This window comes from Hippoglossus hippoglossus, chromosome 11 (assembly GCF_009819705.1).
Source record: "Hippoglossus hippoglossus isolate fHipHip1 chromosome 11, fHipHip1.pri, whole genome shotgun sequence".
Lineage (NCBI taxonomy): Eukaryota > Metazoa > Chordata > Actinopteri > Pleuronectiformes > Pleuronectidae > Hippoglossus > Hippoglossus hippoglossus.
In genome coordinates this window covers 4,803,227-4,830,011 of record NC_047161.1, presented here as the reverse complement: position 1 = coordinate 4,830,011, position 26,785 = coordinate 4,803,227, and the positions used below count along the sequence as shown (strand labels likewise).

The window sequence follows — 26,785 nt, the reverse complement described above, 5'->3', positions numbered from 1 at the left end:
CCTCTTTACTATTTCTCAAAAGTCAAAACAAGAGACGGATAAGTAACTGAGATTTTGCTGTCAAAGACAAATGAGATTCCTGCTTATTTACAGATCCAAGGCCAATGTATCCCTGTTTACATCATAGCTCAACAAAGAGGTTCACTGGGTTTAAATGTAATCATGTTCACTGGGAAACATCCACCACGCGAGGCTACAAAGCTTTACCTGTATCAAACGGCGTGGTTACAGGTCGAGGCCCTGTGAGATCAAACACAAGCCTTAATCCAGCTTCAGTTGAAATAGCAGCCGTCCTCTGTGTCCGTCTCTTCTCACACAGACACACACAAATAAACACAATGGGCGAGTAAAGCCGGCTCACTCTCAGCTCCATCCCTTATCTCGCTCCCCTCGCACAAATTACATCATGTCTCCTCTGCGTGGACTCGCTTCCATCTCCACCAATAGCAGACATGAATTGACATTCAGCTAATGAACAGGAGCCGGATAAGAGACCTCGCATTTTCGAATGAGGCCAGAAGTGGATTGAATGAGCCGACCTCCTCCGTGGCATTTCTGCAGACCTGCGGAACTCCCATATAACACGCATGAGAAATATTCACACAGTCGATGATCTGAGGTTAATGAGAGTGAGGCTTCTGCGGAGACGTGTGGGAGGACACGTCAGAGGAACAGAGGACGACTCCAGGGAAGCCGTCCTTCATATGCACTTCGGGGGGGGGGGGGGGGGGGGGGGGGGGAAGGATAGGGTAAAAGAGAAAAGGGTGCAGAGTTGAAGTCGTGAAATGCAGATGAAGGGAGGTGTTTGAAGAGAAACCGAGAGGCTGACAGAACAAGGCGAGAATTAAAAAAACTACAGAGAAAGATTTAGTGGCCTGTCGGCTCCTTTTACTACTGTTCTGCAAATCTGTAAGTGCTCTGCCTGTGGAGACTAAAGAATTTTAAAGGAGTCAGCCGCTCGCGCTTTCCCTCGGTTCAACGTGACTTTCATCCACTTTGATTGAGCCGCCGAGCTGAACTCTCAAAGTGATGAAATCAATTTTGGTGATTTACTCGAAACCCCCCCCCCCCCCGATAAAGTCCTTTCTAATTAAGGTCTAATTATGTGAACAACAGCTCCATGTTGAATGTTTTCTTAGGGGCTGAGATTAAGGCAACCACTCAATTGGATTTATGCAGTTTTGATCACTTAAATGCCATTTCTCCTCGTTTTCTCTTTTTCCATCTATTTTAAGAGACTCACTTTAATCCAAGTAAAACTCTCTGGCTTTTTTTTATTTCTTTATTTTATCATTTCCGTGTCTGAATCCCCTCTCTTCATCCTTTCTCTTCAGGTGCCGTCCACAGTTAGAGCGGTTGGGAACGAGCGGGTCCTGGCCCTCCGGCAGAGGACGCAGATGCTGTGGGAGGCCTACTTTTCCTCCGTGGACAAGATCGTCCTCACCACGCTGGAGGTCAGCCTCCACACACCAAGCGTAAAAAAAGGGCTCGGTCGCACCGCAGGGTGACACGGCTCGATTCATTTGTCAGAAGATACTGTTCGGGAAGTGTGGGGCCGTGATCACGTCATATAACTCAGTGTCTTCTCTGTATTCAAATAACCAGCGGAGTGTGACAACTAGAAAATGACTCTGGCTTGATTTATAACGTCAGTAAACATTTTCCTGAGGAGTTTATGGTTTAATCTCCAGTTTCAAGACCTCCATGATGTTCATGTTATTAACTATGGTCCCATTTAGAGTCAAAAAGGACGATAAAGCACTGAATGCATTGAGGCGTGGATATCATCTGATTGACAGCTAGTACCGTCCAATGGCTGCAGGTCGCAGGTGTTGGGGGAAGCTCCAAATATGGTAACGTCTGGTTTCATAAAACCAAGATGTCGCTGAACTTTTATACAGAACAGTGAGGCGGAATAAATGGCAAAAAACCTTGAACCGTTTGTTGTGTTGAACAGATACAGATATATTATCAGGAGGAAACATGCCGGCGCTGTCAGGCACTCGCAACAGCTCCTCAAACGCAGGTCTGACATCTTGCTCCTGGGATTGTACATTGTGTAATTCAATAAACAATTACTGAATATGGTAAAAGACTTAACAAGCCCGTTAGCTAACATAGTTTAGACGTTTGTTCAAAAGAGCTTTTCAGTCCCATGGATTCCTTTTCTTAAAACCACTGCTCTCGTTGAGTAGTCTATACTTGAACAAAGGAGGGAGATGAACTATGCGCGACTCGTCCCTTTATTTGAAACGCTCCGTTCACACGGAGGTCAGAACCTTTAAGGCGATTTAAAACGGTTCATAAAAGACTGAACTCACGGGGGAAAAACATCTTTGGAATGAATTTTGCTGCAAATATAAAGCTGCCTTAAATGCTGAAGTCAAACCTTCACACGCTCCCGCTGCCAAATCTTAGCTTTCATCACCAGAGCCACACTTTCTGTCTGCACCCCCCCCCGGCTGCCGAGACCAGAAACCCGATTGGAGCATTTTTTACAGCTCTCAGCGTTTCTGCTACCATACAATTCTGCTCAGAAATATGCAGCACTCTTCCCTTTCCAGTGAAAACATCTACAAAATAAAAAAAGCCACCGCCATAAACACAGGTTTTCTGTTGAGCACAGAGCCGTAGTTGCTACCTCTCTGCAGTTTACAGCCTGTGTGCTATCATCAGTCCTCAGAGTCTTCACATCTGAGTCAAACCAACCTTCTTTCCTTATGATTACGGGGTTGGCTCCTGGCCCGCGCTCTAAATTTTCAACTCTTTTAGTATCTCGGCTTTGTGTGGAGCTGCGGGTCTGCTGAACATTTTCAAAGCAGCACACATCCGATCTGCCTCCAGTCTCGGAGAAATCCCCCTAATGTATAGAAATGATATATCATTACATCGCGAATATCAGTCTCAACCTGCCGCTTTTCCACCTCGGCGCTCGGCATCATCAGGCGGAGAGAGAAATGTTTTCAGCGCCACGGAGGTTCAGAGGAAGTTCAAGGCTTTGAAAAGAATCATTGTAATTTACAGAGGAGACGGAGAAATGTTTGGATTATTTCTCCCAGGTTGGGCGTCCGGCGAAGCTCACGCAGAATCCTTCTCCCTTCATTTTCCATTTTTTTTCTTTCAAGAAATGTGCTTCAAAGGTATTTGCTGCGGCTGAGAGAAAGTCATTTGAAGGTTAACCCCCGGGTTAGATGATGCATGAAAAGAAATAACCGTCAAATATTAGTTTTTTACACACACACACACACACAGACACATATACTGCCAATGTCAATTTTAGCACATAAAAATGCGGGCGAAACAACAGATTGAACCCCGGTGAAATCGGAGGAAATCACACAGCCACTGTTAAGGCTTTGCACTCTTAGGTTTCTAAAGGCAAGTCTGGCAGGCCCCGGTGTATTTGCCGCTGGGAATTTATGCTAGAGATAATAAAGGAGAGGTTCTGGAGGTTGGTGATAAGCTGCTTATATACATACAGCATGCGGAGGGGAACCTCTTTCCATTGGGAGCCAGCTGTGCAGTCAGCCTGAGGTCAGCGAGGCAGAGGACTCCGGAGTGTCGCTGCTGCGTGGACACCTCCTGTTGACGCAGAGTGGGAAGTGCACAGAGCATTAGCTGTAATATGCAAACACAAGTGTGGCAGGACTTGCATTGCACTGGTGTTTGCATTAAGCTCCGAGACGGTCATCTTCTGGCTTTTAAATACATTTTATTCTCTCTGCTTCTCACATCGCAACTCGTGTCCAACCAATTTTCTCTGTGTCTCCTCCCAGATCATTAAGGACCGCGTGTTCTCCCACATATCGAGGAATAAGTACATGTGGAACTCGCTGCCGGGGGGTCTGCTCGTCCTGCCCGAGTACTCCACTCACCTCGCTCACTTCCCCTTCTACTACCTGGGATTAGGTAAACATGCACTCGGTAGAAACGAGTCTGCTCGACATACAAATCACGACTGCACATTAGGATGGTGATGAGGTGATTACATGAGAGCTGTGCTAGTAGAGATGAGTAATAGACTTTACCCAGCAAATCACAATCAAATATTTGCCCAACTCATTGTCTGCATTGGATTTAATTTGGGGATTTAGTTTTGGAATACTGATAAATACACAATATGAATCCTTTAAAAAGCCACCACCAGTACGTTTTAATGTGAACAGCATTAAAGGTTTTTGGGGCGCTATCTTACAGGGTCTTTTATTATTTTATGAATGTATTTTACGTTATTTATTATTTGTGAAGCACTTTGTTTCGAGAAGTGCTACATAAATAAAGATATTATTAATATTGTAAATAGCAAATGCACTTGCACCCATCTGAACATCCCCAAGTGCATGCTGGTCTTGCCGCGAGGTGTGGGCAGACACATTGTTGCCGTAGTTCTATCTTGAGGCAGTGAAAAGCAATTGTGCATTCGACCAACAAAGTCCTGCTCTGAGGTCGGTCAAGTTATTCTACGGGTGCATTATGTAGATAGTAGTAGTTGTAAAATGTGTCCACACAGGCAGGTGCACGAGCTCCCACCCTCACAGATGGGCTGCTCCCGCCTGAAGTGAAATCGTTTCCCCGGCAGAGAAGCTCTTTCTATTACTACCTGGCAAATCCAACCTTATAATATCAATCCACCGAGGTGCGAGCACACCTGGTATCACGGGGAATGAGAGACGGCACTCTGACTGGTTTATTGCACCCAAACCACACCCGTGATTAATTACCAGACTAAGTACAGCCTTTCTGAACCATGCACCTGGCACAGACACCTTTTTCTCTGCCGTTAAAATAAGCAAAAGTGGATTTGGCCACGACTTGAATGCACTTTAGATAAAATAGATCAAATGGATGAAATTGAGAGAGTTATGGTGAAATTTGGTAAAGTCTGTATGTTGGTTTCAGCAGAATCCATTGCACCAGAAATGCATAAAATATACAAAGTGGCTTTTAATTCTTTTGATGGACTAATACTGAAATACTTTTATATATTTCTTCTCCCATTGTATTTTTTCGTGACCTCTCTCAGGGATCAGTCCAGGTCACGAGTTCACTGCTGTCATACATGCTGTCTCCCCATTGGTCTCCCAGTCTCAGCCAATCATGAAGCTGCTTCAGGTGGTCTCCAAGTCAAAGTACTGCTCGCAGGTAAATCACCAGACAGCCCACAACTCAGAGAATAATGGACCCAAAACAAAAAAGGTTATCGCTCTTCAACTCTTTTGATTACAGTCATAACACCGGTCTTCTTTGAAATGCGACTCTTTAAATGTTACTACCAAAATGTCAGGATGAATCTAAAAGAAACTGAACCTCCGGTACAGAGGCACGAACTTGATAGAAATGACAGTTTCTCTTGCCTTGCATTTAAAAAAGTGAAAACAAGTCCTGGAGGTTCCTCTGGAGCCACAGCAACAAGTCTGAACAAAGTCTGTGTTGACAGCTGTTGCAGTTATTTGATCTTAAAATGATTTACACCGTCAGAATCAGCAAACCTAGAGCTTTCAAACAAAGTATAATTTGTCGAGGTTGTGTGAAGTTGCAGTCGAGCGCAGACGAGAACACACCTTTAGGTAGCAGACACACAATGAGGACCACTGTGAGGAGGCGTAGCTCTGCCAACCTTCTGTTTGGTTGATGTCAACGGTTATTTCTGATTAATCTGACGCATCTGTGAACGTGTTGTGTAAAAATTCCCTCCCCTGCTGCTGCAGATCATCATTCTCTGGAACAGCGAGAAGCCGCCTCCGAGTCGGAGCAAATGGCCTCCCATGCCGGTCCCTCTCACTGTGACAGACGGCAGGAGGAAGGTGAGGCCTGGCGCCACTCACACCGAAGCCCACGCTGACATCTGAGTGACAGACTGTCAGTTGCTCAGTTTGTTTATGCGTCTGCGATCCTTCCTCGCCGTATCTCCGACTGGTCTTTCTCCCTTGATGTCTATTTTTCTACGTCTCTCTCCCTCCTTTCCATCTGACATGTCCACTGATCCATGGGGCGTTTGCTTTTTTACAAATGTCACTCATCCTCCATCTTCTTTGCACCATCTATGTCTTTTCTTCCATCTACTCTCACTCATCTCAGTCACTCAACATGATTTACTGCAAAAAATGATCGTCTCTCGCTCATCCTCACAATCTCTCTCCGAGCACACGCCAGACAACACACAGCCTACAGTAGCACAACTAAGATTTATTACTGTTTTTCTCTCGCAGATCACCAGTCGGTTCCTACCTCACGTTGCCATAGAGACAGAGGCAGTGCTGAGTCTGGACGAGGATACGGTCCTGCTGACCAGCGAGGTATGTGTCAGCGCTCCGCACACACGAGCAGAAAAAATCAACACTTCTGAGAAAGTAGCAACAATACCCGAGTGTTTCATGTCTGCGCTTGCAGGTGAACTTTGCCTTCTTGGTTTGGCGGAGTTTCCCCGAGCGGATCGTGGGCTACCCTCCCAGGAGCCACTTCTGGGACCCCCTGAAGCGCGCCTGGGGCTACACCTCTAAGTGGACCAACGACTACTCCATCGTCCTGACCGGAGCCGCCTTCTACCACAGGTTCAACAACACCAAAAGCAATTTAGAGCTTCTCATTATAGTGTAACTGGAGACTTTATAATTCACTGTACTATGTTTTAATTATTTACTTATAAAAAGCAGGGATGCATATACTCTATAGATACCTATATAAAGACCTGAGTCTGTATATAAAGGTAACTACAAGCTCAATATTGATAAAGCAACCAAGATGAAAAGCTTTGCAAGGGACACGACATTCAGAATCAGATTTAGTAGGTTTTTCAACATACAAGAAATCTGCTTTGGTGTCTGACAAACATCTTAAGTAGAAACCAATAGATGGGAAGATACAGCAAAGTAAGAAGCAAGTTCTGTAGTTCAAGGTGAAAGATAAACAAAGGAACCTGAAGTACAAGAGTACTAAGTAAAAATCTATACAATAAAATGAAATATATAAAAAAACTAAGGTTGTTTTATCCACTTGAGAAGCAACAATCAAACACAAATGAATGTCAGTGATAACTACAAGGCTGCTCTGACAGTGCATTCCTATCTCACCGTGTTAAAGGAAAAGAAATTCCTAAATCTAATGGGTTCTTCCTCGGGTCCTGACCCACTCGTCTTCAAACGTTAGTAAAAAATAGGTTCTGTCGTTTTTGAGTAATCCTGCTGACAAACAGCCGTGAAAAGAGAACGTCCTGGATGGAGGTAATTACGTGCATGTGTCTGTGAGAGAAAAAACAAGGTGAATTACTTTTGGATTACTACAAAATGGTAGGTCCAGTAGTATTTTTTAAAGACTCATCTGCATTACCTTAAACGTCCTGTTTCCCCACTTAAACAGAGAAATAACTGCGAGAAGTCAGTTTATATTTACCTTGCTGTTCCTGCAATAACAACCCCTCTCTTGAAAGCTAAAGGAAGAGGGAACATATGCATTAAAACCACAGGTTAGCTCTGCTCTATAAATATCAAACCCCACCGGTGGTGAAACGGTTAAACTGTCCCAGATACATATCATCAACATACATCACGCTGTCTGCTCTTCCCTGTAGATGTCTCCATGCCTGTTACCGTAAAGCTGCTGGTTTCCCCGACCTCCACCTGAAGAGATCTCTTTATTCTGCGTGATACATCTTTATTTATTTATGGTGTTCACGAGGTTCGCTTGTTGTTGTCGGTTTACTCTGTGAGTGCAAGTGGAAAAGCCTGAAATTATGATTAGACAGTAATAGTGAGGCCGAGCATCTGGGTTTTCACACTGGTGACTGAGGTGAGGAAATAATCCTGCAGGAGAAATAACAGCCTAATGTGTAATGGAGAGAAACCTGGTGGCAGGGTGAGAAAAACGGCAGCTTATGAATTTGTCAAACCCTGTTTTTTTTCTAACACATTCCAGTACTTTGTGTGTAGGTAATGACGAGTCTATTTAAAACGTTTGAAACGCTCAATGATCCTGTAGATAAGAAGCCAAGAAGCCCTTTTCAGGCTAAATGTGACAGATAACGTGTATCGATTTTAGACGTCACCCTTCGACCTCTGGCAGCACTGCACGAATGATAAGGAGACGTAATGTGGACCTGTAATAGACAAGAAGACAACCTTTGACAATGGTGGGGGAAAAAACAGAGCGAGCGTCTTTTCTGTTCCGGGAAACTTTCACGTCACCCGGTTTTTGATGTCCTGATAAAACTTTTATTGATTCAGTGCTTGGATTCTCTTTTATCAGATGGTTTTCTTCTGCTGGGAAACAGAGAAATGTTCTAGCAGAGGGTGGTAAACGTCGGCAGTAAAACCGAACGTTACACTGTTCAACAGAGAAGTCTGTTTGTTGTGTGTTTGAAAAACATCTGTCTAACAAAGAAGGCAGCAAAACTTTATGTGTTACCCTTAATCTAACTTTTACCTCCGTGAAGGAGGTTCGAGTTTAACCCGTGGTTACTGATTTTTTGAGCAGGATGAAAAAAAAAATGTCAGTTTTTTCACTTTGCTCAGTTTTTGTCTTTTATATTTATACTATAAGAACTAGACAATCATGTGTAGGTTTGTTTGGCCTTGGCGGAGGTTTCACTGTACTAAGAGCTTTTCCAGTTGGTTTGTACGTTTACACAAAAACTACAGAACTGATTTCTACTCAAACCTGCTGAGATGAGAGAGAACCCATCAAGTTTTGATGCGATTGCAGATTAAAGGGCAGATCCACAGTTTTCTTTTCTTTAACTATGTGTTTTTTTATTGACAAAACCATCCATGTTACCAGACCACTTCCGTCTTTCGTTTATATTTCTACTCTAAGAAATAGACAATCATGTGTCGGATTGTTTGGCCTTGGAGGAGGTACGAGCTATACTGAATACCATTCTAGCCATTTCTGACATTTATCATCGGCAGCATTGGGAATTGAACCTGTGATCTTTGTGTTGGATGTATAAAGTAATTTCTGATTAGCGTTTTTTCTCTCATTAAGAATATCTTGCACACAAATGTCATATTTTGCACATACCTTGCGTAACACTTTCCCCTGTCCCACAGGTACTACCACCATCTGTTCACCCACTACCTGCCCCAGTCTCTGCGGACGCTGGTGGATCGCACGTCCAACTGTGAGGACATCCTGATGAACTTCCTGGTCTCTGCTGTAACTCACCTGCCACCGATCAAAGTGGCTCAAAGGAAGCAGTACAAAGAGTTGCCAAGCCCACAGGTGGGTAGACCACATATCTTATTTGCCCAAGTCTGTAAATGGCGTTTTTGCTCAGATGTCAGGACAGTACTGAGGGTGTCTTCGTTTTTTCTTTCTAGGGTACGAAGAGCGTCCCCTGGGCCAATCCGGAGCACTTCAACCAGCGGCAGGAGTGCGTCAACACCTTCGCCAACTGGTTTGGCTACATGCCTCTGGTTCACTCTCAGTTTCGCTTGGACCCCGTGCTCTTCAAAGACCAAGTGTCTGTCCTTCGCAAGAAATACAAAGACCTGGAGAGGGCGTGAAAGTGACGGGGGAACATGGGAGGTCTGGGCCAGTGGCCTTTCGGACAGACAATTGGACCGATCACTGGTTTGCAGTCAAGATGTGGAACTCAAGGATTGTCTGGGATGTGGAGAAGACGGCCTGCATCATGGACAATCATCAGGCAGACCCAGGTGGACTGCACTGGAATATATACGTTTAGAAGTGAAGGGCCTATAAAGTTTGAAAGAAGAATCAAAAAATGATTCTCTCCACCTCTGTGAGTCTGGTCGAACCACAAAGGAAGAAATCCAGGGGCCTCTCACTGAGAAAGGACAATCTCTACTGGACAGCAAATAAAGGAACACGAGTGAACACTCCTCAGTGCTATGGCGGTGACAATAAGAAGGAAAAAAAACTATCTCATGCCAGAAGCTCCCACTATGGGACTGGTGCTGGTGCACACCATGCACTCCGGCTATCAATGTGTCTCTCAACGTTATTGTGCAGGGACTGTTGCCAAGGAAACTGATCATTTCACGTCAAAATGCTAACTGTAAAACCAATAAAATGGTTTGTAAATGCAAACTCTGGCAAGGTGCCTGAGATCGTTCAAGTTTGTTCTTTCCTCCCTTGACGCACGGCCTCCATTAACATAAGTGGAGGACATGCATACATTCAGTGGAGATGATGGAAACAGCTTCATGATACATTTAAAGACTGATACAGGTATTTTTACAGAAAGAAAAAAGGAATCAGCCACGTTCATTCCCGATGATTCCACATGTTCCACATGAAAGAAGGCAGGGAATAATCTAAACCTTATTCCTATGAAAGGGGCCTGGATGGAGGTTAAAAACTGAATTACTGGATTTACTGTACTTTAGAAATCATAACAGTTCCATCCTTATACATTTTCTCAATTATTCAATTAATTAAATCTCACTCCATCAAAATAAAATCTACATTACCAGGAGGACAAATTGTTTTCCTCTGACCAACTGTCCAAAATTGATCAACTGGAACTGGAGAATTCTTTTTAATTATTTTTTTAGTCATTGGTAGATTAATACATTCTAGATAACATTTTTGCCAATTTTGTTCCTGCACTACTACTTTATCGTTCCAAAAATCATTGAAAATTAACCTCAGCCCTGGTTCATATTGTGTAAACACATTTCCCACTTGATTGGTACACTGATAATTTATGGCATGAAGAATCCTTTTGCTTTCAGTTCAAATCCTGGTAGTTTTCTCGTGGCCGTTTCAATTGAGAAGCGTTTCTGGGCAGAATGAATGATTCCAAGCACAATTACATCGATTTAAAAGCACTCAGCTACATGTCTGCTGTATATCTGCGATGCCAGGATGTAATGTAGGAGCTGCTGGTGTGTTAAGACGGATGAATACAAAGGGTCAGGGTCAGTCTATGCATCATTATGTGTAGGTGGATATGCCTTGATGTGCTTATACATCATCTCGGTCGTGATGAACACCACCACACATTCCCACATCGGCCCCCGGGGTTGGAATTGCACACGTCTGAGTTATGCCCATCGCATATTTAAAAACAGGGCTTTAAAGTATATGTTGAGAAACTTTGTTTTATTAAAAAAAAACAGAAAAGACCCAGTAAGCCTAGCTTTTGTCCCACAGTTTACAAAAATAAATTCACAAACAAGAAAGTCTCAGAACCCTCAGGGTAAACAGGTGTGCTGCCTAAACTCTCAAGAAGCTAATCTCATTAAGCACATGCACACACACACACACACACACACACACACACACACACACACACACACACACACACACACACACACACACACACACACACACACACACACACACACACACACACACACACACACACACACACACACACACACACACACACACACACACACACACAGACTTATGTACAAAGCACCTGAGATACATAGCTGCCAAGGGGCTAATTTGAATTCTGAACCCATAGTGTTTTTACAAGCGGCAGAGTATAATAAGGGCGATTGTTCCCATTGTAAACAGAGTCATCACATCAGCATCTGGGCTTTCTGCACAAATTACCTGCAGTGAATTCAAGTCTGTCTGGTGTCAAGTCACAACCTGGGGGCTCAACACCGTTAATATGGTGTTTTAACCAAAGTTTTTTTCCCTCCTGTTTTTACCTGAGGCGACACAGGTTTCAACTCATGATTTAAATATTGTGGAAAACAAGAGGACTGTAACTTATTGGAATAAACACTGTGACAAAATAACTGCTAGCAATCACAACAAAGGCTGTCGGCCGCTTTGTACAAAAACAAGAAGAACAGTTCTTTGAGTAGTGTGTCAGGTTGAAACAAGCTTTTTTCCTCTTTTAGCTTTTAGCCCCATCCTATGTCAGTTAAATTTTCCCCAGCAGAGTTTCAACATCACAAAAGATGTCGCATGAAGTTGTGAGTCGTGAGTCGTCTGTGACAATGAGCCAACACAAAGGAGGTGCACTCAAGTGGAAAGTTCAATATCCAAAATCCAACAGAAATTCCCTTATTTCACGTGGTGTTTGCCATCACGCAGTCAGTGCTGTGGAGGAGTTTGTCTCTTTAAAAGAAGCGAGCGGATCGGATGAAGTCATTTCCTGTGCGTCAGCATGGCGTTGACGTCCCACAGCAGGTTCCTCATCTGATCCATCAGAACCTTCATCTCGTGGTTCTTCTGACGCACCTTCTGCAGGTGAAAGTGTGTGAGACTGATTTGTTGAGTCAATTAAATCCGATGCTGGACGATTTGGGGAATGAAAAAGCATCTGCGCTTCACTGGCTTGGGACTGATGTCGTTAGTAAAACAAACGAGCTCACAAGCCTCAAGTTAAATTTTACTGTTTGCTCCTGGGTGCCTTGTAGCGATTTCCTACATTGCCTGAAACCATCATCCCACAAGAATTGTGAGTCTAATATGTGTAAAAACAAGACATAAAAGAATAACAACCCCCTGATTTGGAAAATTTACCTAAACTCCAAATGATGTGGAATTATTTATTTTTATTTCTCTTATAGCATCAAGCACCACTTTGGCCTATGCCAGCACTGCCACCTAGAGGCATTTACTTATTTTTTTGAATAATTAGTCTTGTGCAGACTGTAAATAAAAGGTGTGTGTATATATATATATATATATATATATATATATATATATATATATATATATATATATATATATAAAAATAAATAAATAAATAAATAAATAAATAAAAGGTCTTACATAGTTCAGTACAGCTAAGTATCACTGTTTTTATACTATTTTAATTATAAGGAATTTAATAACAATAAGAAGAAGAAAGAAAAGGAACTGCTATGTATTCCAACGACAGTATGGAGGGTGGGAACATACCTCTGCTCACCTTACTACCATTCTGCAACATCATTGATACATTGATATATTAAAAACATGAATAAACTCTTCTAATTTCTACTTTGGACAAAGTGAAAGCAGACACACAAACCTCCAGAACTTGTTTTCTCTCCTGGTTGACAACAGAACCGCAGGGCTCCACTCTGACAGTAACCACCTCATCTCCAACGTACGGCACAAGCTGAAGACACAGGATACATACAAACAAGTTTAAATGGCTGCTCTTAAGTTTATATTCAATGGAGCGTAAATAAAAAGGACAGATAAAATCAAAGTCTCCTGTACAGCGTTACAGTCCATGATATAATTCCAAAAAGCTAAATATTTCAGAATAATAGAAATCAAACTGCTCAGCAGAAATTGAGGACTTCTTCCTAACCTCTGCTGGCCCCTCCTGCAAGTCAGAGGTCATCTCCACGCAGCGTTCATACAGGAGCCGGAGCTTTCGGAAGAGCAGGGCCAGCTGCCGTAGGTGTTCCTGCAGCTTCCCAAAGCGGTCCTGGTACATCGCCTGACTCTGAGTCACACCGTTAGGAAGCTACATCAAAAACACACAACGTCTCTCATCAGTCAAAGCACTGTAGTTCAACTTAGTTGGACATTTTTTAAACTATGAAGTCAGTACATGTTTACAGTCCAGCATCTTTTATAAATTAATAAACATATCATATACAGCTAGCTGACAGTCTTAGACGAATGACAACATCCATTACTTGCGTGGCTCGTGTGATCTGGAAGATCTCCATGGTGCGGGTTACAATATCCTGGACGGTCTCCTGTCCGATCCGACAGAGGAACACTGGGGAGATCTCTCTCAGGGCTCCCTGGGGGGGCATGGGCTGTTGCCCCTGGGCCGAGGCAGCGCTGGGCGGTAGGTGGGGCTGCTGCTGCTGAGGGGGCATCCCCGCCATCCCCGGCTTCTGAGGTAAGGAAGCGGCCATCACTGCACAAACCTGTCGGGGACGGGGTGTAACAGAGATAAGTGCGTGATGGTGACAGCTCGATGAAGAGCAAATACCTAAGACTACAAACCAGTGGTGGAGGAAGTATTCACTTTACTTAAGTAAAAGTATGATTACTTTACTGTAAAAATGTGCTATAACAAGAAAAAGTCCTGCATTAAAAATGCCCCCTAAGTTAAAGTGTGTAACTATAATCAGCAAGTATCAAAAGTGAATGTTTCTTATGTCACACATGTTTTAAACCATTATACTTATATGTGTGTCATCATGCATCAAAAATATCATCAAGCAGTAATGTGTAAGGGCCAGTAGATTATTGATTATTATATGAAGGACTAAATAAGGATTAATCTGCTTATTATATCCTCACTGATTGTTTAAATCAGACAATACTCATAAGAATTATCCCTGAGACTAAGAAGAGGCACCTTATCCCTAAGGAATAAATCTAAACCACTGAAGAGACAAACAGAAGATCCTCACATCTGGAACCATAAAATGTTTTCAAATGATTTATCAACAGACTCATGGTTGTAGCTCTTCACTTGTATTAAACGCTGTGTAGTTTAATTTACAACAAATGATCATTTATTTACACGTAAAGTCCTGATCTGTAGACTAACTAGGAACGGAAGCTGTTTTGCATAATGACTAAAAAAAGTACTGAAATGTAAACAGGAAGAGAAATAAAGAAATACAACTGCAGTACAAATACCTCGAACTTGTGCTCACGTGCAGTTCTCCAGTAAAGTACAATTCCACCACTGTTCGTGTTAAGTTTGCAAGAGTCTCGAAACGATGATCTCACATTCACGCTGCTCGTCTCATTCTTAAGATGCTAAAGAGATGAACACACATGACCGAGAGAGGGAAGCTAACCGATGTAGCTAAACATGCTAGGCTAAACAATGGAAAACCGTGCAGGGAGCAAGCTAGTTAGCTGGCTAGCCCCGGAGCTAGCCAGCCAACTAGCTACCTGACTAGCTGCAGTCGGGTGAATTAAGAGCCTCTCACCTGGTTCAACAACGTCCTCGGGCTGGATTCGGTCCGAATATCACAAGTTCTCTGATCCGTCAGTTGAGAAACATTAATGTTTGTTCGTCTAATATTTGAAATGCGACATAATAAAATCTCCCCATTGATTTCAGCGCTTTGCCGCTTCAATGACGTCACTTCCGGGTAGTGGAGGACACGTTTTTCACCACGAGATGGAGACAAAACAAAATTAAACTAAATACAATTAAATGCAATAAAATTAAATTAAATTAAACAAACCTTTATTATTCCCACAGTTGGGATATTTCAAAAGTCAAAAATAGGCATCAGTATGTAATAATAAGGAACATGCAATACTTAGGTGTAAGGATAATAATACTTTAAGCGTAAAGAAATCTAAAAAAATATTGTAAATTTGAATGGAATAAAAACTAGTATATACAGTGTAAAAACAAGAGGAACTTTGTACAGTGTGAGAATATGTTCTGTGAATGGATGAACCTTTGTATTGCACCGACAGAATGAATATTGCACAGGTAAGAGTTAAACCAGAGTTTAAGTGGTGTCCATACTGGGTGTGTGTAGTTCTACTGGGAGCAGAGCTGGTTGTACAGGCTCACTGCTGCAGGAAAGGGAACGACCTGCGATACCGCTCCTTAAGACACTTGATCAGTCTGTTTCACCCACATCCCACGTTTGGTGGAAAACGGTTGTGTAATTTTTGCGTCACCCTGCTAAACAAATAACCCAACACACAGGAAACCCTGGCAGAGGCAACGATCCATGACCGGTAAAGGTCATGCTTTCAATATTTTACATAACCAAAAATACAGAAAACCTACTGGTCAGTACTCAGAGAAATGGCAACGGTCAGTATTTTACTGTTCCATGTTAGTTTGATCATTGTTGCTGATGCACTAATGTACAGTATGAGCAGTATTTATAAGCGAATAAGTGCTTCCATTTTCTACTGCGTTGTACTTTTACTCCAGTATATTAATCAGACAGCTGCAGCAGCACTTTGCAGGTTAAACTGTAAATAATTGTTCAAATCAAACTGCCAAATATGTTTCACTTGAAGTAGGCGAGTGGAACTAGTTTTGACTTATACAAAGTACAATGGAGCAGGAAATGAAAGCACTTATTCAAAGTACAACTACGTCCAAAACACACATAAACATTCCTACAACATATTTAAATTTATCACACCTGCAAATGAATTTCACTCATTAGAATATTATCATCAGAATGCTGTATTCTACATGACATGGGAAACACAGATAGCATGAGTTTGAATACAATTTGTCACTGAGATTGATGGAGCTTTTTAACGAATACTCAGTACTGCAAATATTACTATAATCTTATCATACAGTAGTAGACAAATGTTAGATGAAAGTCATATGAGCGAAACCTGTTTACCTTCCTGCCCGTGCCGGACCAATGAGGTCCAGTAATGGTGAATCACAAGTCATTCACGTGCTGACCTCCTTTCTTTCTTTCTTTCTTTCTTTCTTTCTTTCTTTCTTTCTTTCTTTCTTTCTTTCCTTCTTTCTCTGTTTGTTGAAACACTTGACGTAATCCACGGTTTACATGAGATCAAAGCTTGCAGTCACTGTGATGGGCTAGAAGTGGCAAGGAAGCACGTTTTGTTTTTCATGTGCAGCGGTTCAGTGTTGACAGGGCCTTGGTTGACCTTAAAGCTACCACATACACTTTGGTATCAGCATTTGATAAAAGCTTAAATGTTAAGTGTTGAAATGCATCATTTGTTGGTGTCCAAGAAAAATAAATGTTTTTGTACACTTCAATGTCAGCCAATGATTTGAAACGGAGAGTACACTAAGTCTGTTGTATCCCGTTTTAACGCTGAACCAATGTCTTTATTCGGCTTCCTTCTTATGTTTGTGTAAAACTGTTTTCATAAATTATTGTACAGCTTCAGTTTTATTGTAACTCAGAGGTCACAGCAACACACTGATGATAATTAACAGCAGGATCAGCATCAGGTGGAGCACGTATCTCCAGCCAAGGTGGAGACAGACTAACCAACCAACTAATCAATCAACTAACCCCTAACTGCAACCAGCCAACCAACTGTGACCAACCAACCAATCATTCTATCTTCCATTCTAACAGCTATTGGTTGAATTGTGATGGAATTTTCATTCCACTGTCATTCACGGTTCATGTGATTGACATTCTGAGCACCAAATAAAACGTATAAAGACCAATCTTTCTTCAGGGGGCACTGTCACATCTTTTATGGTTAAATTCAATGTACCTGCCAAACAATAAAACATTTCACAAGGTAATCAGTTACTCAAAAGATGTCAAACAAAGGGGAGGACAAAGCAGGGAGTTTAATGTTTACTTAATGACCTCAGCGGTTGATGGTGTACGTCGAAAAAATACTCAGTCACGGAAGTGTCCAGTAGCTCTGACGACACAGAGCTCCGGGTTATCTGAGTGAGACATTAAAACGTCGGACACCAGGAAATATTCAGCACCGAAATAACACAGCTGATAAAGCACCACAAAGGGCTGTGTGTGATCTCATCTCCACTGCAGCGAGCCAACAGGTGACAGGAACCAGTGTGGTTCCACTTGTGAGATAAAAGTGAGAGGATGTCAGTTAGTCTGATGTAGGTATAGATATAGTATAGGTATAGTAATTATGTTGACAGTATATCTATACATATTTTTTTCTTTAATCCTCTGCTTTGTAGTGGTTTTAAGTATCAGTCCCGGCGAGAGTTGTTATGACTTGAAGCCGTTCTGTCACCGTCTTATCTCTGTCGTCTTTTAACCTAATAAAATCGATACGAGACGGATCATGTGTTTAGTTTTGTCTAAAAATAGATCAGACAAGAGTTTTATAGGAAGATAAATTGGATCCAATAAACCTGTTGACACATACGTGGCATATTCCTTTCAAAAGTGAAACCCTCCCAAGCTTAAAAACACTTGTAGCCAATGGTGTTCACAAAAAACCAACGTGTTACACTGAAGCAGTCACATCACTGGTATGTTTTGTAGAAAAATGATAAGACGCTTGTTTTACCTCATGTATTTGTATTTAATATCAAAAACTAAATATCACAGGGGCACGTTCCTCTAGCTGCAGGTCAACAGGCAAGGTGAAACCAAACACATTTTCATCACAGACATGTTTAGTGGGGTGGGAAAAATATAAAAGTAAGTAAAAGTTTCCAGGATGTTTCTTTTACATTACACGTTGAGTTTCTAACTGAGCTTCAACATCAAAATGCTCTGAATAAAAAGAGGCTTATATTCTAAAAATCTGGGATTTCAGGCTGTGAGGACATGAAAATACAAATCATCTGTATTAAAAGTAGCACCAATAAAATATGTTAGTCATTGAACATACGTGTAAGTGAGTGAGTTAAATTCATGTTTGAACCAGACTCTACACTGTAGAACACATCAGGCATGATCCTGGTCAGAGTTTAGTTGCTAATAAAACAGTAGAAACTGTTATACTGTGTCACAGAAAGAAACGTAGTGAGTTTTGTAAGACATGTATATGTATAATGTTATGTAATGTTATACATATTTCAGCAGGACAGCCAGAAAAGTAAACATGCATCCTGAACACCCATTTCTCTGACATGAATTTGAATAATTAGGGATAAGATGTTGTAATATAATATATCCTGTGATATGGTCCCACTGTATAATCAGTGTACACAGTAGGAGTTTTCTCCTGCTCACCGCTTCCTGCTGTTTAACAGTTATCAGCATCAGTGTGATGGGGAGCTGGTATAAAAGGACAGACGGGAAGGTGGGGACGGCCATAACGTACCGAGGAAACATCTGAAACCAAGATGAAGACGTCAGGGATGCTTGTCCTCTGTGTCTCATTGGCCTCCACGTTCCTGGGCAGCAGTGAGGTAAGACAAATAAAACCCAGTGGGATAAGTGACCTGAGTTTATGTCCACATTCAGAAATGATGGTGAAACAGTTCATCATCTCTGATTAGTGGACACTGGTTTGAACGGCTGGATTCTTCTGGATTTTTTTGTATCTCAGGTGTGGACACTTTCAAATTAGTCAGGGATTAACGGAGGTAAAAAGAAAAACTCCAACAAAGAAGTAACTCATTAATAATAGATATACGCATAAATTAAATTGTTCTGTTGCAACAGGGAAGTCATTATTAAACTGGAAAACAGTAGCCACCAAAAGGCCTGTGTGTTATTTAATATCACACGAGCCTTCTCAGCCATGTGCAAATTTGAATTTAATCTCTATCACACTGGCTCAAGCAATGAGGAAGTATCAGACTTCAACTGAAGATAAGCTATTGACTTTGTAATTATGTAAATCTTTACATATGTATGTTGTTTCAATAGGTTTTAGCAATAGAGAAAGAAATATCACAAAAAAGTTACTTAAAAAAATGGCTCGTTTACGTTAAAAAACAAAAAAAGGAGATTTCAACATTGCAATAAATCCTCTGAAAACGGACTGTTACCAAACGTATTACTTCAACAGCGTGTCAGTGAAATTACTTTATTATTCCTCCAACCAGGGTCTATGGGGAAAGAGACAGATGCAAATATAGTGAAGATGCAGTGATACAGTACAGGCGCTCAGGGGACAAATATATATCGTACAGAGTACAATCCATTTAATGTGCTGCAGGCCCACATCAACCACAGCATTATGCAAAGTGTGGTTCATGTCTTTTTGTACCTCCTGTGTTCAGCAGGTGCTTGAACTTAGTGTGGTGTGGCTACAGAGATTCAGAGTTCTGCAGGAAGGTTTTATCTCGATTCAAAGTTTGATACCGACAAGGAAACACTGGTGTTATGTGAAGATGAGAGCAGAGCGTGGAAAGAAAAAATAGCCCTGTAGATATATAATTTATTCTTCCATATGGGTTATATATATATATATACATGTGTTTTCATGCCTAGTGCCATATTGTTGTTATATTGTAAGATTACATTTTAAAAATCATCATCAAAATCGACAAATTTACATGATGTTTATCTCTAAGCCAGAACAAATAAAACTAGAACTACATGCACAGATGCATAGAAATCACATTACATCTCTTCTGCGATGCAAACGGTTGTTTTCTCTTGTAGGGACTAAATGTAACAACAGCGACCAATGCTACCACCGCTCCATCTAACACCACCCGACCTATGGTGACCAACACTTCCCCTGCTCCATCTAACACCACCCAACATATGATGACCAACACTTCCACTGCTCCATCTAACACCACCCAACCTATGATGACCAACACTTCCCCTGCTCCATCTAACACCACCCAACATATGATGACCAACACTTCCACTGCTCCATCTAACACCACCCAACCTATGATGACCAACACTTCCCCTGCTCCATCTAACACCATCCGACCTATGGTGACCAACACTTCCACTGCTCCATCCAACACCAACCGACCAACAGCACCCAACACTTCCCCTGCTCCATCCAAAACCACCCGACCAACAGCAACCAACACTTCCCCTGCTCCATCCAAAACCACCCGACCAACAGCACCCAACACTTCCACCGCTCCATCCAACACCAGCAGCACATCAAGGCCGCCCGCGTCCTCAACCGCCACAGCTGCCCCCACAAATGTGACGTCCAGTATCAAGCCAACAAGTTCAGCCATGAGAGGCTGCGACTCTCTGTTTGGGTGCTACAGTCAACTGCTGGTGCCGGCCATTTCCATGCTAATCTACAGCGCACAGGGCTGAAAATGTGCAATCGACGCAAATTTTCTCCTTCTCATTAAATCATAAAAATCATCTTATGCTGTATATTAAAGGTTTTTAAAAAATCACATGTATTTTTTTCAGAAAAATTTTTGTTTTGTCTATGGCTGGCACACATTTGACCTACTGATGCTATGAAGAACTCTTTTGACCAATTGTGCTGAACGACATCTTTATAAATGTTTTATAACTTCATACTTCAAATGTTCAAACTGTATTTCACAAAATGCCAATATAGAAGAGTGGATGTGAAATTTCTCTGTTTCTTTTATGGCAAATCAATTGGTCAGTAAATGGGTATTGGATGTGGAAAATGTTAACAGCTGGATCCTACAAGAACTTCAGTTGGGATTTTAGCATCACAGCCGCCACCTCATTTGAATGGAATAGATATTAGATTTTAAATATTTTGATCATATTCAAACATCACATTTAAATTCGGGATGTTTGTTTTGCTCCACCTGGGATGTGTTGTTTCCTTATGCTGTAATGGCTCTGCTGCGTATATTTGTATGACTGATAAATCATGTGGAGCATAATAAGCATGAGTGAACATTTTTGGGAATAAATCTAAGTGGTTTAAACAAAGCTTTCATGTTGCTTTCTTTGGACGAAGTGGGTACAAACAAATGGAGAATTAAAAACCATGGTTGAACAACAAACACAACTGAAACAACTGGGAAATGGTAATAAGGAAAGTTATCCTAAAATAATAGTGAATTTTAACATTGAAGTTTGATAAATTTCCCTCATCACCCTGTTTTAAAACCCGGGGTGAGGTTTAAATGTTTCCTATGTTAATAAATCTATTCATAACTACAGATATCAGTGTATATTCAATGTATATTTGTAGATTTACCATACTCCCATCTGAATGAAATGAATTATCCGCACAGTAACAAGAAGAATTGAGAGCTCATGATGCAATCTTATTGAGGAACTCTTTATTCTCTTTTATTGCACTTTATGGAATAAGGAAGTTAGCAATCAATTTGTTTCTGAAACTTGACATAAGATTAGATAGAAAGTATAAAAAAATAAATTGGCTTTGCAGCAGAGAGGTTAACATGCATCTGATTGATATCACTTGGCCCTGAGGAGAAGTTTTGCATTTGTGGGTCATCACTGGGGTGGAGACTGAGGTCAGACTTCCGGACAGAAAACAGGTATCAAGTTAAAAATCTGATGCCTTATATAAGATCCTCTGGAAACAACACATTTTACAAAACTAAGACTCACAAGCCCGAGAGGACACACACGACTGACACGACAAAGCTGAACCTTAAAGAAGTTTTAAAAAAGCTTCCTCCGGCTTTAGCTTGAAGAGGAAATCATATTTCATCCAGGATGAAGACGCTTGTCCTGGTGCTGGTTTCACTGGCTCTGCTGGAATGTGTCTGCACGCAGGTATAAATCTTCCTCACAAACTCAGACATAAAACCAAATACCTTGTATATTTTTTATAATAATAATAATAATACATAGATAAGTATATAGAAATATCAATATAACCTAATTTTATAGGTTTTTTTGTAGTTCAACAGGGGTAACAGCAAAATAATAGAGGTTCTGATATATACCATTAGGTCATAAAGTAAAAAATGTCATTATCTTTTATATTCTGCTGTATTATTTTTCAAATATTGCCACAAGCATTTAAAAAAAAATAGTTTTGACAATATAATATGCTCTTGTGCGAATTACAATTCTACGTCGTATCATACATTTCTCTGTCCGCCTCCTCGTCCTCTCCTCATCCAGAATTCAACATCAGGTGGAACCACAGCAGTGACTTACAATAACACGTCCAATACAACCTGGCCGCCCAGTTACAGCTCCACTAACGACCCTGCAGGAGCCAATCACACCAGTAACCAGATGAGCACGAGCAGCACGGTGACCTGGACCACAGGGGTCACCAGCACCGAGAACCAGGTCACCAGAAACGGACAGGGCCACATCTTCACCTCCGTCACCCTCCTGCTGGGATCTTCTGTTCTCCTAGCACTTTGGCAGTGAGCGCCCCCTTGAGGCTCAGAGAGGGGGTTAGTTTACAATGTTTGCTGAAGAGGAAGTAGATTTTCAGTTGCTTGTGTTGAACTAAATTCAGGTTGTTTATGAGCTGAAGAAATGGTTAACGAGTTGCACTGATAGACTCGGCACTGATTAACAAACACGGCTCACATCCTCCGTTGATATGTGAAGTCATTGAATCATAACGAGTTCAAGCAAGTGTATTTGTATTTCTTGGATCACTGCTCTGTCTGATATATGAAATTGAAATGTATCCGAAATCAGATCTTTTATATTCTGTAGATCTATCAATTGTCTCATGTGAAATTATCTACTAAATAAAACACATGACATTATCTACTCATTCCAACACTTTTTTCTTTATCTTTGAAGCAACAGTTTTTTTTTTGCATATTATCATTAAATTATTTTCATATTGGTATAAATAAAAAGAATACTCACAATCAAAAATGTGTTATACCAACATGTAATATTTGTTTTTGCAATATCAATCAATCAAATAGAAAAAGAGCTTTGATTAGGGGGTTAAAAGTGATTAAAAGCAAATCTTCAAAAATACATTGTGGATGATGGATATGCTCCCCAGCAGGTTTCTGTTGGACGACACAGATATTCAGACCACACATTGTATTGTATTATATTGCATTGTATTGTATGATAAAATATAGTTTGAGGAAACAGGGGCATAGAAATAGAGCTTTTGTTGTGCTACAGTATGAGAAATATACTGGACCACATCTAATCTTACTCATATTTCCCTTAAAGTGGCAAATGTATTTCATTTTCTATATTCCTCAAATTATAATCATAAACTTCCATGTAGAAAGATTAGTGTGATTATCAGCTATACCATCAGATTTTAATATCATTACCTCTCACTGTACAGTTTAATGACCTAATAGGTCCATAAAATAAGTGTGAAGGATAAGGAATGAACAATCCTTCCACGTGTCAGCAGGTGCAGAGACAAAAGACTCTGACTCTGATCACAAAATAATAAAAGTAAGAGCGATAAAAAGGAAAATGAAAATGAAAAGGTTAGGTTATAAAGGTATGACATTATCTAGGCCACTTTTAAAACATGGTGATATATTGATCAGATTTTTAAAAACGAAACCTAGAGCAATGTTGAGGAAATTAGACTTGGACACAAGGACGTCACAGCTTTTGTGTCAGAGGAGCCAAACCAATATGATTCTTAATTTCAGTGTGTGAAAACTCAAACGATAAGTAATGTGATGTTTTAATAGTTAATCTGAGCTGTTCTTAATCAGTTCAATCTAAGAAACCAATCATTTTTGTTTCCTCAATATTTGACTGGTTGAGAATGACCTTTATCCCACAACGCATGATCACATACAAGGAAATAGGGAAAAGGTAGATTTGTCAATTATCCACCAGGATGAATAATTTCTCTTCAGTTTCATTGGATGTTCTTTGACTGCGCCCACTCTTTACGAATCTGCATCAGAACAGGAGATGCTATATATATTATTCAAGGTGAAAAATGAACCCATATCCCGTGGAATATTTTCCATCATTTTTGGGCTCATAAAAGGTTTCGTGCCCTCTACACACACATGCACAATCTCTCCTCACACCCTCGTCCAAGCTCCGAGATCCAGGTCGTCGTATAATCACACCTGTCCTTCCTGAAACCGGACAGTTCTGTTTCTGGAGAAATCATCAGCGCTCCTTCTGTGCTGGACATTTTCAGTAACATCGACTCTCCACCATGAAGATGCAGCTTCTGGGATTTTGCGCACTGGCTCTGGCATTAGCACAGGTAACTATTCATATCTTTTGAAAGTGTCCTCATTGTGGATGATTCTGCCTCTGAACGAGCTTCAATTTCAACTTCAACTAATGCACAAATTGTTTCTTTCTTTTTGAAACTTTCTGAATGTTGATGGAACATGTCTGTCTGTACGTGACATGCACATATCAAGATCAGTTCATTTTATCGGCTTAAGGAAGTGCAGTGTTGAATTTGGTGCAATTTGGACACGTTTAATATGAATAAACTTTAATAAATTCATAAACAGGCGACAAAGGCAATGACTAGGGATTCTCCAGTTTGGGTTTTGTATTTGTTGTGGCTCAATAACTACAGGTCACTTTCACAGTTTCAGAAAAGAAGGGTTTAGAACAGACGCTGCAGTAGATAAATTAATTCTGCACATACAGAATGATTGAAAAAAAGTATTATTTGGTTATTTAAAATATTGTATTTCATACTTGAATTTATGATCCAAATACATAAAAATGTAAGTAAATTAAAAAAGGGATATTTCATAATTGTTCCATATCTGACATCATTATCATAGGATTCTGTTTTCTTTTATTGCAGCAGCTCGATTCTAACTGTAACTTCTGGGTGAATAATAAACAGGTCTCCTGTGCTTATGGTGGATCTGGATTTTATCTGCTATGACTTTATGGGTTTAGATTTTCTTTTGTTTGGTGGGGCAGTTTCAGCCTTAAGGTAGTTTTTAGTTTTTAGTGACAGACAGATGATATTTTGTATCACTTTTTCCAATCAGACTCAAGGACAAACCACCTGTGAGCCAACAACTACTACGATGGCCCCCACAACAACTACTACGAAGGCCCCCACAACAACTACTACGATGGCCCCCAAGACAACTACCACGAAGGCCCCCACAACAACTACTACGAAGGCCCCCACGACAACTACTACGATGGCCCCCAAGACAACTACCACGAAGGCCCCCACAACAACTACTACGATGGCCCCCAAGACAACTACCACGAAGGCCCCCACGACCACTACTACGATGGCCCCCAAGACAACTACCACGAAGGCCCCCACAACAACTACTACGATGGCCCCCAAGACAACTACCACGAAGGCCCCCACGACAACTACTACGATGGCCCCCAAGACAACTACCACGAAGGCCCCCACGACAACTACTACGATGGCCCCCAAGACAACTACCACGAAGGCCCCCACGACAACTACTACGATGGCCCCCAAGACAACTACCACGAAGGCCCCCACGACAACTACTACGATGGCCCCCAAGACAACTACCACGAAGGCCCCCACGACAACTACTACGATGGCCCCCAAGACAACTACCACGAAGGCCCCCACGACAACTACTACGATGGCACCCAAAACCACTACTACGATGGCCCCCCCAACCATGACTACAACCACGACCACTCACCCAAACACCACAACAACCACGCCTGGGACCTTCGATTCAACCGTCCCTTCCAACCCAACTGCAAACACCACTACAACAAACACCACAACAACCGTCCCTTCCAAGACAACTACAACCACCACTGCAGCAACGACGACAACCACGACCACCCACAGCCCCACCACCACGCCCAGTGGAGGCTCAGGAGTCAAAGCCTCTCTGCTGGTGTCTGTGGTGCCTTTGCTGCTCTACATGATCTAGCCCGGAGCAACGAGCAGCAAAAACTCACCTTTAGAAAATAACAAATATCTCTTATTCTTTAATGTCACTGATTGTAAATTAAAGTTAACTTGACATGAAAGCAAGTGCACTCCAATGAAGAGACTGGTGGACTGTGGAAAATTAGGCTTAAGCACCTTTTCATGTATGATCAACACTTGCATGTTGTTCCTAAATAGATGTATTGATGACCTTGAGAAGTTTGTTGAATCTGCAGGTTGAAAGACGCAGGTTATTTCATGTGATAGATGTGATGATGATGTGGCATCAGGAACAATATTCAAATAAAATGTATTATTAAATTGTGACGATAAAGAAATAAGACTTAAATAATTAAGTTGTAATGTTATGTTTAAAAAATCACTATATTACGAGAATAAAGACAAACAAGAACAAGGTGAACCTGTGCTCCCTGAAGTTCTCATTCTGGATCCAAAATCTCTTAACTGATCTCAAAACGAATAAAACTGAGAGCCCTGCATTCGACCAAGTCTGTGTGATTCTGCCTATAGAATAGACTCAGTTTCCTGCTCAGTGTTTTCAAAGTCCTGATACTAAATGTGATGCTGATGTGCCAAAAATTTGTATTTATTAATTAAAGTATTTAATTATTTGTGCTAATTATAAGTATAACTTAAGAAGATGCTTCACATTCTTTATTTGAACACGCTGATCTGCTAATATTCCCCCTCTTAAATCACATGTGCTACAAAATTATGA

At 41.2% G+C, this 26,785-nt stretch overlaps 5 protein-coding genes across 6 annotated transcripts in view; 3 read left to right on the top strand and 2 right to left on the bottom strand.

The window, feature by feature from the left end:
• Positions 1-10,060, top strand: part of LOC117770077 (exostosin-1c) — a 77,251-nt gene extending 67,191 nt beyond the window's left edge. The window contains exons 5-12 of the mRNA XM_034599124.1: positions 1,335-1,454; positions 3,777-3,909; positions 5,024-5,142; positions 5,709-5,804; positions 6,210-6,296; positions 6,391-6,551; positions 9,045-9,216; positions 9,315-10,060. Of these exons, the coding sequence (XP_034455015.1) occupies positions 1,335-1,454; positions 3,777-3,909; positions 5,024-5,142; positions 5,709-5,804; positions 6,210-6,296; positions 6,391-6,551; positions 9,045-9,216; positions 9,315-9,500 (1,074 nt within the window). The 3' untranslated portion in view covers positions 9,501-10,060. The remainder of the gene's footprint in view (positions 1-1,334; positions 1,455-3,776; positions 3,910-5,023; positions 5,143-5,708; positions 5,805-6,209; positions 6,297-6,390; positions 6,552-9,044; positions 9,217-9,314) is intronic.
• The window catches only part of LOC117770083 (double-strand-break repair protein rad21 homolog A-like), a 951,093-nt gene that overhangs the window by 586,864 nt on the left and 337,444 nt on the right, over positions 1-26,785 (bottom strand). The window lies entirely within an intron of this gene.
• Positions 11,757-14,994, bottom strand: zgc:114119 (uncharacterized protein LOC619273 homolog). Of its 2 annotated transcripts, none has more exons than XM_034599155.1 (5): positions 14,829-14,994; positions 13,566-13,805; positions 13,232-13,390; positions 12,944-13,033; positions 11,757-12,168 (listed from the first exon to the last, which is right to left on the bottom strand). In XM_034599155.1, the coding sequence occupies exons 2-5, from the start codon at positions 13,791-13,793 to the stop codon at positions 12,073-12,075; spliced, it is 573 nt and encodes a 190-aa protein (XP_034455046.1). In that variant the 5' UTR covers positions 13,794-13,805; positions 14,829-14,994; the 3' UTR covers positions 11,757-12,072. The 2 variants fall into 2 exon arrangements, with proteins under 2 accessions (XP_034455046.1, XP_034455048.1); XM_034599157.1 differs by having other exon boundaries at positions 13,566-13,810; positions 14,830-14,994.
• Positions 18,586-21,156, top strand: LOC117770096 (cell wall protein DAN4-like). Its single transcript, XM_034599151.1, has 5 exons — positions 18,586-18,724; positions 19,929-20,411; positions 20,445-20,627; positions 20,688-20,692; positions 20,765-21,156. The coding sequence occupies exons 1-3, from the start codon at positions 18,659-18,661 to the stop codon at positions 20,556-20,558; spliced, it is 663 nt and encodes a 220-aa protein (XP_034455042.1). The 5' UTR covers positions 18,586-18,658; the 3' UTR covers positions 20,559-20,627; positions 20,688-20,692; positions 20,765-21,156.
• On the top strand, positions 24,161-26,088 carry LOC117770105 (salivary glue protein Sgs-3-like). Its single transcript, XM_034599164.1, has 3 exons — positions 24,161-24,396; positions 25,154-25,256; positions 25,869-26,088. The coding sequence occupies exons 1-3, from the start codon at positions 24,346-24,348 to the stop codon at positions 26,045-26,047; spliced, it is 333 nt and encodes a 110-aa protein (XP_034455055.1). The 5' UTR covers positions 24,161-24,345; the 3' UTR covers positions 26,048-26,088.